The sequence below is a fragment of the Drosophila teissieri genome, chromosome 2L (assembly GCF_016746235.2).
Source record: "Drosophila teissieri strain GT53w chromosome 2L, Prin_Dtei_1.1, whole genome shotgun sequence".
NCBI classification, from domain to species: domain Eukaryota; kingdom Metazoa; phylum Arthropoda; class Insecta; order Diptera; family Drosophilidae; genus Drosophila; species Drosophila teissieri.
Window position 1 is genome coordinate 2,856,572 of NC_053029.1, and position 14,806 is coordinate 2,871,377.

General features: G+C 45.6%; 2 protein-coding genes across 2 annotated transcripts; both read right to left on the reverse strand.

The window, feature by feature from the left end:
- Positions 1-198: 198 nt before the first annotated feature.
- LOC122624650 (dual oxidase) lies at positions 199-14,414 on the reverse strand. The gene is made up of 10 exons (XM_043804313.1): positions 14,315-14,414; positions 11,880-12,250; positions 5,464-5,544; positions 4,919-5,268; positions 4,652-4,856; positions 4,187-4,590; positions 3,855-4,132; positions 950-3,806; positions 760-888; positions 199-698 (listed from the first exon to the last, which is right to left on the reverse strand). The coding sequence occupies exons 2-10, from the start codon at positions 12,025-12,027 to the stop codon at positions 570-572; spliced, it is 4,581 nt and encodes a 1,526-aa protein (XP_043660248.1). The 5' UTR covers positions 12,028-12,250; positions 14,315-14,414; the 3' UTR covers positions 199-569.
- Positions 7,789-9,692, reverse strand: LOC122624660. Its single transcript, XM_043804326.1, has one exon. It carries the CDS (start codon positions 9,690-9,692, stop codon positions 7,791-7,793), a length of 1,902 nt encoding a protein of 633 aa, XP_043660261.1. The 3' UTR covers positions 7,789-7,790.
- Positions 14,415-14,806: the final 392 nt, after the last annotated feature.

Below are 14,806 nucleotides of genomic sequence, written 5' to 3' on the forward strand. Positions count from 1 at the left end.
ATGGGGTGGCAATTCAAGACAAGTAAAATTAGTGAAGCGCAACTGCTTGCAACTGCTTGATGGCGCCAATATATAACAAAATTAAAATATATTTAAATAAGATAAGTAAGTGAAATATAAGCATCATCAATATTTAGTAAGATTTACCACTTTGTTACCGCTTTCAACCCCTCATAAAAACACAGTTCCTCTTTTACGTATATAGATAATTGTAAAATTTTTAATAAATAATGTGAACGGTTTACAAAAACTGATAACAAATCATATTTTCAATAAATACACATATACATACATACACATATATAAGTAGAGGCCTTTTTGTTGTTCTCGCTATGATTGCAGTGATTTTGTTACAATGGAATACATTTTCTTAACGCACTAAGCAAAACTTGACTAAATTATGATTGTACGATTAGCCTACGATTAAGGAAGTTTTAAGTTGTATGTTTGAGCAGCCGAATTCGCTAGAACTAATGAATGAATCTTACGGATAGAACTCGCTTTCTTTTGAGGGGGAAAGACAGGGAAGCTGGCAGGTGAAAGATTGGATCCATTAGCTATAAGCTGATCTATCCAAAGTTCTCAAAGTGGTGAATGAAATAGGGCAACTTGCGCGTCTTGTTCACTTCATCACAGGCAGACATCACGCTCTTGGTCAGCGGACGAGGACCACAGGAGAAGACTCCTATCTTGGAGACCTGCAATGAAATATTACCAATGTGATTTCCTTCAGAGGGAAGCACAAGCCCAAGTACTCACGTATGAGTGCTTCTTCTGAACGAACTTTAAGAAGCTGGACATATCTGGTCGACCAAAGTGGTTCACCGCCTTGAGACCCGTGAATATCGAGGTCTTCGACAGTCGCTGGAAGTGGTTCTCACAGATGTACTGAAAGCAGGAATAACTATTTAAGTAAATACTTCAATAACTATCGTTTGTGAGCACATACCAGCATTGTCGTGCGCAGATCGAACTTGTGGAAGAACTGCGTGATGAATATGTGTATCTCCAGCACGTTGGTCACATCCTTCTTCTCCACGTCGCGCAGGACGTCGATGAACCACTCAAAGTGCTTGTGCGATGGGCAGATCCACAGAAAGTACACCTTCTTGCAGGCCACGCCCGAGTATCGATTGGTACTGGTGCCGAAGACCAGATCGTTGAGAATGGAGGCGTACGGCGTGACCCCAATGCCGCCACCCACCATCACAGCCACCTCGAACTTGTACCAGTCCTGGTTGCCACCACCGAAGGGTCCCTCGATGCGGATCTTGGGCTGGTCCTCCGGATTGTAGTTGCAGGGATCGAAGTAGTTGCGCAGCTTCCACGTCCACGGACCCTGCGCCTTGATGTGGCAGCTGAGGTAGTTCTCGTGCGGCGCCGAGGTCAGCGTGAAGCTGTGCATCTCGTGCGGCCGGAAGGCGGTGCAGGACAACCTCACCCATTGGCCGGATAGGTACTTTAGATTCGGTGGCCGATAGAACTTGACCTTGATCACGTCCGAGGGCAGCAGATCCGTGTCGATCACGTCCAGGGCCATGTACTTGGTGCGCAGCGAGACGATCTTGTCCAGCGTGTACACGATTCCGGGGCCGAGGAAGAACATCCAGAAGCGCGGTGGTCCGGTCAGTCGGGCCAGTCCGTGGATCAGACTCAGGAGATACAATCCAATGTACAGGGTGTGCATGTTCCAGAAGAAGTTGTAGGCCTTCTTGCGGATCGTGGGATGGGCGAACACGAAGATGATGCACATGATGATGAACAGCATGACGCCTGTGGTGCCGGTGACCGTCTGGAAGAGCCAGAAGGTGATATCCGGCTTGTAGTCGGAGGCGAAGTGCACCTCGCGGGTCAGGCAGCGCAGGTTCTCGTGCGATTGGGTGGACACGTGATAGAAGTTCACGATGTGGCCCACTGTGTGCAGCACGGAAAAGAAGAGCGCCGTGCAGGCGGCAATCTTGTGGAACTGGATGTGCGAGTCCAGGGGAATGTACTGCTGGATGGGGAACTCCTTCAGCTTGGTGATCAGATTGCGGGACATGGTCAGCAGCAGCAGCGAGTAGCAGAAGGACAGCGAGGCGGCGGATCCCCTGGTAATGGCAATGCCCACGCCCATGATGTGCCGCAGATCGGTGTGCTCCGCCATGAACGAGTAGTGGATGAAGCGCTCAACGAACAGCACTATGGTGACCACGTAGAAGAGGAACAGGTAGAAGATGTTCTGCCGGTTCTCCTCGAGGAACGTGATGTAGGCATCCCACTTGGCCAGCAGCCAGTGGCGCGGCTTGTCCTGCATCGGCTCGATGTTGAATGATGTCATCCGGGCCACGTTCGTCGAGGTGTCCAGGAAGTTCTGCTTGGCCCCCTTGCAATCCAGCCCGATGGCCACGAAGTCACCCTTGTACTCCTTCATCATCAGCTTGAAGTCCTGGTAGGTCAGGTGGTTCTTGTGCTCGAGCCCCACGTCCTGGAACATGCCATCGATCAGTTCCGTGACCTGGTCGTCACCCAGGCTCGTGGTCCTCGCAATCTCCACCAGCGATCGCATCATCTCGCTCAGTTCGCCCTTATCGATGACGCCATTCCGATCATTATCACACATATCAAAGATTATGCGAAGCTTGTCGTCCGTTTTGCCACGGGAGAAGAGAACTACGGTCTCCAGGAACTCCTGGAAGCTGATCCTGCCATCCTGATCCTTGTCCACAATGTTGAACATCTTGCGCACAAACATATCATTCGGTTTCATGCCCAGGGCGGCGGCGAATTCCGCCTTGGAGAGGCTGGTTCGCATGACGGTCATCACCTCGCCATCACTGGAGGCATCCGAACGCCTTCGTCGTTCTCCGGGTCTCAGGCCAAAGGTCAGGGCGTAAGCCTCGCGGAAGAAGTACTCCAGTCGCTTTTGGCGCCGCTCCCGTGTCTCCGCCCGCGCCAACATAATGTCCCTGTTGACCTCCATCAAAGTCATCTCCTTCTTGTGGAGCAGCAGGAAGTCCTCCAGCTTCTTGACAAACTTCCGGCGTGCTCCGTATGATTCCAGCTCTAGCACCAGATCATGATCGCTGGGCACACGCAGCAGGATGTAGGGCTTCTTCTTGATGTGATTCGTGGCCGACTCCTCCACACTGACCACATCGATGTGCTTCAGACTGAAGGTGCGCAGCTTCTCGCCCTTCCTGTCCACCGTGTAGATGGCCGCCTCTGGGCCGAACTTAACGGTGACCAGTCTCTTGTGGTTGGCGTGCAGCCACTCCCTGGCCAGCATCTTGTCCACGGATCCCTTGTGCTGCGGCGCCCTCAGTGCCTCCTGGCGGATCTTCAGTCGACGGCGCTTGCTGTTCTGCAGCTTGACCACACAGTAACCGGCTCCGGCGCACAGGATGGGCACAAATCCAAGGAAGACGCACACGTAGATGAACATCAGCTCCGAGCCGGAGAAGTAGTCGTAGCCCTCCAAGTAAGTGCAGGGCTCCAGTTCGGTGGCATTCAGCTGCATTGGCTGCGGACACGGATCCCCAGTGCGCCACATGAACACATCCTTTTGGATCTCGTCCTCCCTCACATCCGTGCTGTTCACTATGATGTCCCACAGGGTGATCTTGCGCAGCTCTGCGATCTCCTCAGGTGTGAAGATCCCGTTGCGCTCGTTCTCGAACCAAAATCGATCGGCATCTCGCAGTCGCTGGAACTGCTCCTTGATTACGGCCGTGAAGAACTCGCCCGGCTGACCGTAGGATTCCAGCATACCGCCCACATAGACATCCACATCATCCAGCTGGTTATCGTACGCCTCCTTCAGCATGCTGATAAAGATTGGTTAAAGATTGGCTATCAAACAGATTTCTACTCACTCCAAGAGCTCTGGCTGCGTTTCAAACAGTGGAGGATTGATGTCCGTCCAGGTCTTGTGCCTTTTCAGTCCATAAGACTCCCTCGCGGTGTTGTAATCCGGCAGGCCATTGTCCCGACCACGCATTATGTTGAGGGCACCCAGATCTCGTCGTGTGAATTCCATGGGTCCGAACAGTTTGTCCCGCACATCTGAGCAGAGCACCGGATCCTCACGTTCGGATATTTGCGAGGCCAGGCCCATCAGTACCTCCTCCACGCTGGTGTCGGCGAAGAATCCCTGAAAAGTAGATTCCTTAGTCAACAATTCCAAAACCAGATGACCAAAACTCACGCTGGAGTCCCACCACGTGGAGCAGAGTCGGACCGCCGGGTAACCCATGGGTGTTTCCTTAAAGTTGCACTGGCCATCCCGCCTGTAAATGCCGGGCGGTATCATCGTGTGGCCAAAGCGAAAGGCCGCCGCCTGGAAGATGTGGCCAATGCCAGGATGTATGTCCTGTCTGTAGCCCTCGTACGGTGGCAGCGAGGTGCCCAGGAAGGCGGGCAGGTACTCGTAGACTATCACATTCTGCAGACTGGCAATCACCGTGTGGCGTGCTCGCTGATAGATGTCCTCGTCACTCCAATCCGGATGCACCCGCTTGATGCGCTGGGCCAGGGTGTTGTGCCAGCGCAGAAAGAGAATGGCGAAGGACAGGATCGCAGGATTCTGATTGGTGCGCGGATCGCCAAGAACTGCAAACAAATAGAGACAGTTTACATTGCACTGACAACTGATAGCCCATTTAAGACTCACGGAACAGCCGCTCCGGACTGAGCATCTTCATGACACTCGGCACCGGATTGTTGAAGAGCGGCACCCGCATGGTGTTCCGCACCGGAAGCTTGCCGTCCTTCTCGGTGAGCAGGGTGCCATTGTGGAAGGAGCGCATGGCGTTGAGCCAGGCCTCGGAGGTGCTGTAAATGAAACTGCCATCAATCCAAGCAGTCATTTGATTTATCTGCGGAGTATGATTTCAGTAGTGGCGTTCAGACCCAGATCCGTTGGTAACCCGTAACCCACCTGCTCCCTCGGCGCATTCGGACTCTGTCCGGTGTCGCGATCGTAGGCCGCCCGATGGAAGGGTATGTACTTGTCGCCGCGGCACTCCCGGTCGTACATCTCGTCGCACTTCTCGATCTCGATGCGGTGCATCTCGATGGGGCAGCCGGACTCCGAGGCCATTACGATCTCGTTGGCCACCAGCTGGCCGAAGAAGGCGAGCAGCGCAGTGCGGTTGAACTTTGACCCCAGGCCGTCCTTACCCCGCATAAACAGCCGACTGAGCCGGCGGGTCGAGGGCCGGTTGGCACCTGCCATTGCGTAAACGCCATCCGAATAGGAGGGCGGCGCCTTTCGCACCAGGTGGCTATCTGGAATACAATGGACAGCGGGCAAGGGTTAGCCTTCACACAACTGGCCAATATGGTAATTGCAAGCCGATCGATATGCAAATCGATAAGCCAATCGCACAACTAACTGATTCTAATTACAGGCCTAATCGGCTCAATACACCCTTTTTCGAAAGTTGTCAACGGAGTGGCGGAAATTCCAGTCTGTCCACTTACCCACGGATCCCCAGTCGGGATGGGCCAGGTTGTTGTACCAGCCATCGTAGCGCTGTTTCTCGGTCTGGCTATACATTTTCTCTGAAAGATAGGAACACAGGTGACACATGTTACGGTTTACTGGCGTAAAGCAATTACACTTAATCTACTTAAGTGTGGGAGCGTAGAACAGTCGTTCTCTTTTATTACCCATTTTAACCCATAGCTGAGGTCATAATTTTAATAAACTAGTTTCTATTAACTTGCAATCGGAAAACAGCTCTTTCATCATATCATATGCGCATATGATGTGGGCTTCCAAAATCTTAACAAAACCTTAACCCACATATCTCATTCACTACAATTCGCAGTTTTCTGTAATAGAACCAAGGTGTTACGACTTTTCTAATTATTTAGCATTTATTTGCGTAATTTGATTCAGTTTTATGCGCGCAAGTGACGCATTAATTTGAGCTAGTTTGGTTCGGAAAATGCCTTAAATGTTCACTTCATATTAGATAAATAATTTACGCATAAAGTTGTCTGCGGACAGTAGCCGGTTTTCAGCAAAGTCAAAGTGATCCGATAAAGTTTAGATTGTGATATTAGACACTGTTTTTGGTTGATTTAGTTTGGTTTTAATTGACTGGAAAATTGATTGACTTGAGGTTTAGATGGCGGAGATTGAATCGCAGCCAATGGCACAAATGGCTGGACTTGAGGAATGGCGCCAATTTGCCTAGATTTCAACAATCTAATGGTTCTAACAAGTTGCTAAGCAATTTCGAGAAATTATCTACATTCAACTTGTCATCATAAAAACTAATTACAACACAATATCACATGAATTTTAATCGAATTCGACTAATCGCCACACCCGGATACTTGTAAAGAATTCCCATTTGTGTTTGGCAATTAGGAAAATTACATTAAGTGAATAATTTGGGTCCAAACAGGGTTTAGTTGACACACTTGAGGGATGTAGTTAATATATACTATTCAATTCCGCAACCACAACAAGCAAACCCCAATTATTCGCATCTTTTTACTTTGCCAAGCTCAATTAATAATTCCACCTTTTAAATGCCGACTTTGTGCATGATTCTCAGAAAAAAAAGAACGCGAGTTGTAAAAATAAATATTTGTTAAACAGAAGACACCTTTAAGTGATAAAAATCTGCAAGGCGTAATTGTTCTGACGCTAAACGTTATAATTATGGTTTATTTGCGAACAATTGCGAGGGGAATGGGGGAAGATTTACGAGAAACCAGTTTTCAAATTAACAAGCCAATGCCCGCAGCCCAAAAAGAAAACATGCCCAACATTCTAAAAAGTGTTTAGATGGTATACCCATATTAGACATTTAAACCAGTTTATTTGTTCTATTGTTTTTAATACAGCTTCTGTTACGGCATCACCTTTGAATTCGACCATAGATCCGTGCTGGACAGAAAAAGATGGTTTGTTTTGCCGGATTTGTGTATTATTTTGCCGTCTTCATTGTGAGCAAACCATGGCAGATATTTGACGTTGGCAGCTACAGCTACAAGTCATGAATATATTTCGTACCATTTTCGAGAGCCAGTGAGTGAGTGAGTGAGTGAGTGATGGATGGCTAGCTAGCAACAGCGAAGGCAACAAACAGCATTAATTTCCAGGTCTGAGATGGCAAACAGAATCAGATCCGGTTAACCAAAAACGTAGCCAGCTGAGGAGACTCAGAGAGAGGAAGCCTCAGCTGACTCCGATCAGCTATATATATAAATATGTATATAAAGCTATATGTACACAAACACTCTGCGTTGGCGGAGAACGGAATGTTGGTACAACAAAAAAAGAATCACTAACCAACACCTGCACGCTGAAAAAACTTCCACACATAAGCTGCTTTTATTTGTTTTCCTTTTTTTCTTTTTGTAAAAACATGCACGACATCACGGATTCCCCTAAAAAAAAACTAGATATTCACATACTATATAAAAACTACTGGTTTTTTGTGCCCAACTCTGTCGGCGCCATCAATTGTCGCATTGTACTTTCTGTGAGTCGCTCTTCAATTTCGTCAGCTGTTTCGCGTTCGTTTCCTAAGTCTTTTGATTCATACGAGTCCGGTACGTCGCAAAAATTCACTTTCATCTCGGTTCGTGCGTGACTTTTGCCGTTTAAACAAAAGACGCTGATTTTTTTCACGTGGCATAGCTTAATGAGTTTTAGAAAAAAAAAATGCAGAGTATCATACTAATGATAATCTACCAAAAGTTAAAGCTGGGAGCGAACTAGTAAAAATGTTGTGAAAAGTAACTCATTTAACAAAAATATCAAGTTAATATTTGCAATGTGTCATTGTTCATAGGCAATAGCAGTACATTTCAATGCGATAGTTTTGAACGCAGTAGGCCTGATGGGCGTATCTATCTGTCCTGGTCACAGGACCACCCAGCTGCATGTCCTTCCTCTCGCCATTAAGCATGGTTATAAGAACGGTGGCATCGAAGTTTCCCTCCCCGGGCGTCGTTTTCAGGCGGACCATGATCTGCGACAGCCTGTAGTCTCCCCGATAGTCGTCTTTGGCGCGATAGGCGGCGCGAACTGCCTGCAGGCTGAGAACCCTACACTGCGGATATGGCTTGATCAGCTCATTGATCCTGTCCACCGCGAAACTGGCAGCCTCTTGAACGGAACTTTCGTGGGTGGATACCGAGGTTAGTTTGTTGCAGAGGCAGTAGTGTTGCGGTATCTCGGCGGTTTGACAATTTCTGTTCTGAGGAATGGGTAAAAACAGACTGATCCCGCGTCCGTTCACCAAGTTAAGCGTTCTATTCCTCACATTGGCGTCGGTGAGCCGATCAAGATGGATCACATCCTCGAGGGTTTTGTGCAGATCAAATGTGGTAATGAGACTTCTGGCGTTCCGTTCAAAGTTCGCCATGGCGAGGGGAAATCTCCGTTTCAACCATTCGGGAAAAATGGCAATCAAGAGCGGCTGTGACATTTCATGTTGTCCCGGAGCAGTTCGTGCGAATCTATCGAACCTCAAGCCGTGATCGCCCATAAACAGAATCAGCGTGTTCTGCATTACTCCCCTTTCACGCAGCCTGGTCAATATACTCAGGTAGTCCTTATCCACAAACTTGGCGTACTGAAAGACATCGTGTATGCCGTGCATATTCCACAAAAATGAGAAGGATAACTGGCGTTCCACGTGTGGAATCAGCTTCGCGACGAATTCATAGTAAAACTCTCCATAGAGACGGTGACCTGTGCACTTGAGATCGAATTTGGTGCGGTATAACGAATGAGCTTCGATCTCAGTCATCAGAGGACGCATGTAGATATCGGTGGGCTCCTTCTTGAAGCCCCTCTTTCTGTAGGTAAACAGCCCTGCGGTATCCGTGTCCTCCGCAAAGATGGTGCTGTATCCTGCCCTCTTGAATTCATTCCACAAGAAGTTACATTTGTCAAAGTTCGATTCGCCCGTGTAGCAAGACGCCTCCATCTCCGAAACACTTAGTCCGCTTACCAGTGGCATCAAGTTGGGATAGGTGTTCAAGGCGACGCGATTATAGCCCCAGAATTCGGTGTGGGGCAGGTGCTCGATGAAGTCGGCCACGCGGTGAAAGTATCGCATGTAGTGCATGTGGGAAATGGAATCGACTCCCAGGATCATCACGGACAGCTTTCGCTTCTGAAGTTCTTTAGATCTGTTCGTAGCCTCTGGCGGCGGTGGCAGGAAGAAGAGAACGTCGTGGAAAATGATCCTGCCAAAGTCCACCCAGCACCAAGTGCGAATGTATTGCAGACCAGTGCCCACCTCAAGGTATCGCGTTCCATCGGTTAGCTTGAAAAACCTCAAGGATATATACTTGTTGTGTGCGTCATCGACCCTTAAAAACTGCCTATAAATGCAGGAGACTTGCTTCCATGAGAGCATTCCAAGCTTCGATATGTTTCGCACCAAGTAATTCCTGTCTCCAATTGTCTCGGCGATCAGTAGCTGCTCCATTCTACATACAATGGGTTCGATGGGTTCCATGAAGGGCAGGGCAAAAAGCGAAAGTGGCTTCGTCGAACTTATTCGACATCCCGTGGTGTTGACAAAGAGTTCATCTTCCTCATTGATGTAGATCTGGGGCACTTCGCTTATACTAATGGCTTTATTCCGAGCGGAAAGGGAAGTAAATATTAGATAGCACAGAACCATCAATAGAAAAATGTTGAATAATCGACTAGCAATTCGCTTTCTCTTCATTAGTTATTTTAGTTTATACTTTTCAGTATGTTAAAACGCCTACTTGAAAATGATTTCTATGCATCATGCTTTCTAAGGTGGTATCATTAAAATAGAAAGAACGTTTATTGCAAAGACTTTGTTCTGAGAAAAGAGTCCAAGAGTTCAAACGTTTGGAAGTTTTTACAGAAAAACTTTCGCTTTACTCAAAACTAAGACTTATTATGGCGATTAACAAAATAATGAATGTAGACAGTGACATCTATTTGTTAGCTGTTAATTGGTTGCCAAATTTGAAGGCATACAAAAATGCGCACATGACTTAATTTAATTTTACATTCCCGTGCGAGTTCTCGCCCCGCTCAACTTTAGTACTAATGAATGCCAAAGACTTTATTTTATCTCTAGCGGCTTAATTAAGAGTTGCGATTCGCAAAGAATGCAGTCATTCCTAAATCGAAGTTCTATTGAAACACTTGCCGAATATATACGTGCGTACAGTTCAGCTTACACGATGTTAATGATTCAGTTGGTTAACTAGCTTTTTCGTTAATCAAAATACCATTTGCCTAATTAAAAACTCTAGTATTGGACATTTTCGCTAATACGTATGAATAAGCGCTCAATTCAAAAGTCCAAATGATGATCAATACCAAACGAGTGATATTAATAAATGGGGGTTTTGATCACCTCTTAATTGATGGCTGTGATTCTGAAGAATTACTTCTAGAAATGTGCTAAATAGGCAAGGTGATTTTGGAGCGAAGTGGGGAACTACATATAAAGGAATTTATAAATAATAGACGCTTAAACAATTTAACTGAATTTAAAGCAATTTAATTAGCAAAGAAATGTCTTGTTTCTTGATGAAAATCCTTAAAAGGTAAAAAGTTAAGCAATCGAAGAATAAAATTACAAAAATAAGATTAAAAAGCTTTTTCCTGAATATCAAAACCTCCTTACAATCAGTTTTTGTTTAGCATTTCTGCCATATTTGTTAATTTGATATAGCAAATGAAAACAATCAATCGAGACTGAAGCAACAATAGGCCTTCGCGAATGCTAATAAATTCGATGGAAAGAAAACAAAATGAAACAAATTATTTGGCGAGTCGAATTAATCGTTCAACTTCCCCAAAGCCACCTGCTGCGATCGGCGATCCAAAATTCGAGATCGTAGATCACAAAAGCCGTCGATCTTTCGACCAGGAAGAGGGCGCACCGCGGGGGGCGTGGCTGGCCAACACAATGGGATACGGATACATTTCACGTGTGTTGGCAGTAATTTGATTACGCTATTTTAAAATAAAAATGCTAAATTGGGTGGCCGATCGTAAATCAATGCATAAGCAAAATAGCAGAGCCACAACAATGCAAGTCGGGGTGAGAAATGAGATACAAATGCAAAATCGAGAGGAAGCCAGTTGATCGTGCGTTGACATTTGACTCGCATCGAGTGGCGAGTGTCGAGTGCCACGCCCCCCAGGCCCCACGCCCCCAGCCACTGCATATCCACAGGTGGTACGTGACCAGTGTCGTCAGACATCGTGGAATCTATAGCTTCGAAAGACGGATACTGAGCGGATTTATGGCTCGAAAATGCTGAATGAAATTCTATTCTATATCAGTTGCAACGTTAGAATTCAGATACTATTAACACAAAACAATTTCTCACTGTGTATGTGTGTATAATACATACACATTTTATGCATAATAAATTGCTGGTGGCGGGATCTAATCGGTCATTTTGAAGCCACGAGATCTTGGCACGTCTGGCGATGCCGATGCAAGGCGTCTATGGGATGACGTCAATGTGGACCAGGTAGTATTTACGGGGTTCAAATATGATGGGTTTATTTGCCTTTGCCTCTGAGTCGTTATTTTGTTACCAGCACATAAATCGCCACGCAGCAATTGCATTTGAGTCAGCAGTAAGAATCACTTAAAGTGAGTGATGTCTGATGGCAGTTCACATCTGGCTTAGGCCAACTATGAATTTCTATAAAAATGAGTTACGAGCTGAAAAACCCTATATTTCATTTTTCGAACTGGGCTGATCCATGATCTGTGGCATAGGATCCATTCCCAGGCTAAACAAAGCTTCTCCCATCGGCACGATCCATGTCTATGCAAATGGACCTAATTGAATTGAATAACCATATAACCATATAACGATATCGGGAAGTGGTAGCTACAGTTGGTACTCACCATAACAATGCACCGAGCCCAGCTCCAGACCGAGACTAATCAGTAGCAGCAGCAGCAGGGCTCCTCCTTGGATTGCCCCGGGCAAGTGGAGCCGGAGCACTCGATTTTTGCTTTCTGCCCTCTGATGGGGCGCACTTGGAACACTCATATTGATTGCAAACAATGTCTTTTATTTCGTATGGTATTCGTTTGTTCGCTATTTTGGTGCACGATATTCGCTCGTTTGTATTGTTAAATTAATTAGGTAAACTAACACTTGAGTTTCGGGTTTGACTTCGAGGGCATGGGCTTAATTTTGCATTATTTCGAGTTTCATCACAGCGGCGCGGTCGAACATTTGGTTTGAGATTCCATGGTTTTTCACTATTGCACTGCAACGGAGAACAATCGATTTCTTTGAGATTGGATTTTCATGAATCTATGAATCATGCGGAGATTCGCAAACTTTGTTTGGATATATTCTCGTACACCGACTCACTCCAATTCGCGTTAAAAACGTTGACGATCGACTAAATTACCATAAATTTGCTGGCTAAATTTTTAAGAAGTTTATTAACAACTATTTTGGACTGTGTAAGTATGCATTTTATTTAATAACCTATTGATAACCACAGTTTGTAGTTTAATTTACAACCCGAAATCGACTTGACCGCAGAGGGCCAAAAGTAAATAGCGAAATGCTTCGTTAATGCCGAGCAATTAATTTGATTGCACAAAGTGAGGCGAACCAGGCGAAGGAATAAAATCGCATTTATCGAATGCAGTGCGCTGAATGGCCAACTAAATGGCAAAGCAAACAAATGAAAATAAAGGGCGAAGAGGTGGCCCCAAATGGAATTGCCCACAGAGCAATTGACCTTCTGCGGCCTTACAAACCGCAGCCGACAAACGACTACCAGATTCCATTAGTCATAATCGACAATGGTCGCAATGAAGCCGAAAACTGAAGATACAAAGCATAGAAGTACGTATATAAATACATACATATCTATGTATGTATGTGCATATGTGGCAGGCAAGGCAAAAAGGCATATAAAATGCCATTGCACAACTGCAAACAATTAACATTACAGCAACTGCAGAGTGCTAGTGCTAACAAAGTCATAAGGCCCACCCCCTCCACCCCTTCCCCTTCCCCTACCCCTTTTACCATTTGAACATTAACTTTTTTCCGCCCAATGCAATTTGGAGTTTGTTTGGAAACTATTATTAAATGGCCGCGCGGAGAAAACTTATTGTGCGGTAAAAGCCAGATTCAAGTTGTGGGCGATCCAAAATACATATGTATATACACAAATACAAATAAATATATATATACACATTATATATATAAAAGAGATCCAAAGAGTGAGCGAGAGAGAAAGTCCAGAAAGCGTGGAAGACTGAACGGCCATAATCACTTGGAAATTACGGTATAATACGAAAAATTATATTGCGGCAAAAAGGTGGAAGCCACAAGCTTTGGCTTACCGAGCATTAGCCATCGCCACCGGGCATTTCGCATTAATTAATAAACATTTCTGCGGCTATTTTCTAAAATTGTTGTCCGCCGCTCGAGCAGAGATCAAATAAATCCGAAATTCCTATGGATCAACTGGCTTCTAAGGCGCAATCCAAAAACCAGAAATGCCAAGAAATTGTTAGTGTCTCGAAGGCAAATTTAGGAAATGCAAAGATAATACATTTCTATTAAATCTTAATTTTTTGTAGCAAAATGTAAAATGTTTCAGTGTGGAAAACATTTTCAATAAAATTATAATTCTCGTTATTATTTTGTCATTGGAGTAACTAGAAGTTCATGTTTTGCTGGCTCTTAGAGATTCCCTTTGTCCACTTTTACATGTATAGCCCTGTAGCCCTAGTCTTGTAGATTTTCCTAAATATTTTTGAAGTCTCCAAAATTGCGAGAAAACCCAGCCTTTGTTGCATGGGAGGCTGTGCAAGAAGAAGCAGCAGCGAATCGGCAAATACAAAAAAATTAAACACGAAAATAATTTAAATTCATGAACGAAAACGTAAGCAAAGCCAAGACGGCGACGAAGCAACGGACAAAGAAGACTCGGAACTCCAAAAGGGGACCCAAAAATAAGAAGAAAACAAATACAAGCACACTAGCCAACACACACACACACAGATGAGAGAGAGGGTGAATCGGTGAATCGTTCGCTTGTGGGCGAGCAAAAGAGATGGGCAGCACACGAAAAGAAAGAAAGAAAACTATCCACAAAGTGTATCCAATCATCTCCGCATGTGGGTGTTCAATGTTTATCGGGGTTTTGCACTATTTTCCAAGCAATTTGAGCAATTTCGCCTGGCGACAGCCACAAAGAGCCGCACACACAGAGCCACGATAACGGTGAAGAAGACGGCGCATGCGCGACACGTTTCAGCGCTCCACCGTTTCACATTCACTCTCGTCGGCGTTGTTCGCTCACCAGCACAACACACACAGCACACACAGCACTTCACACACACGATTCGAATCCGCCTGCCAATCGAGGGCTCCAACACACGTCCGCAGCGGCCAAGAGTTCGTTCGAAACTGAGCCCAGCTGTGCGGGGGACCCTCCGTGTTGGAGCTCGAATCGGTCCGCAGTGGAACCGGTTATGCACTGAAACCGAAATGTGTGAAGCACGCATTGCGAATCCGGAAATTAGGCGGGTAATGTTCCGATTCGGATTGCGCTAGAAAGTTAGCATTTCGAAACTAAATGAAACAAATTTATATAAATTATGAAGTTAGTTGCAAAATTATTTTTAATTTTTTGTATATGCATTCTTATTTTTTTATATAATTTTTCTATATATATTTTTATTATTTTTTACAAACGAAATACTGTTGTTAAGTACCATTTTACTCAACGTACTAGTTCCCTTCTCTCAGTGTGGCCTCGCCGCCGCTCTTGGGGGCTCCCGAACCGCTGCTC

What these genes read in the sequence shown, in the direction of transcription:
- LOC122624650 (XM_043804313.1), bottom strand. Translation starts at nt 12,027, where the DNA reads ATGAGTGTTCCAAGTGCGCCCCATCAGAGGGCAGAAAGCAAAAATCGA. An exon ending in GGGCTCGGTGCATTGTTATG is followed by an intron (nt 5,545 to 11,879) that starts GTGAGTACCAAC and finishes CCTATCTTTCAG; the next exon opens with AGAAAATGTATAGCCAGACC. An exon ending in CAGTCCGGAGCGGCTGTTCC is followed by an intron (nt 4,591 to 4,651) that starts GTGAGTCTTAAA and finishes ATTTGTTTGCAG; the next exon opens with TTCTTGGCGATCCGCGCACC.
- LOC122624660 (XM_043804326.1), bottom strand. Translation starts at nt 9,692, where the DNA reads ATGAAGAGAAAGCGAATTGCTAGTCGATTATTCAACATTTTTCTATTG.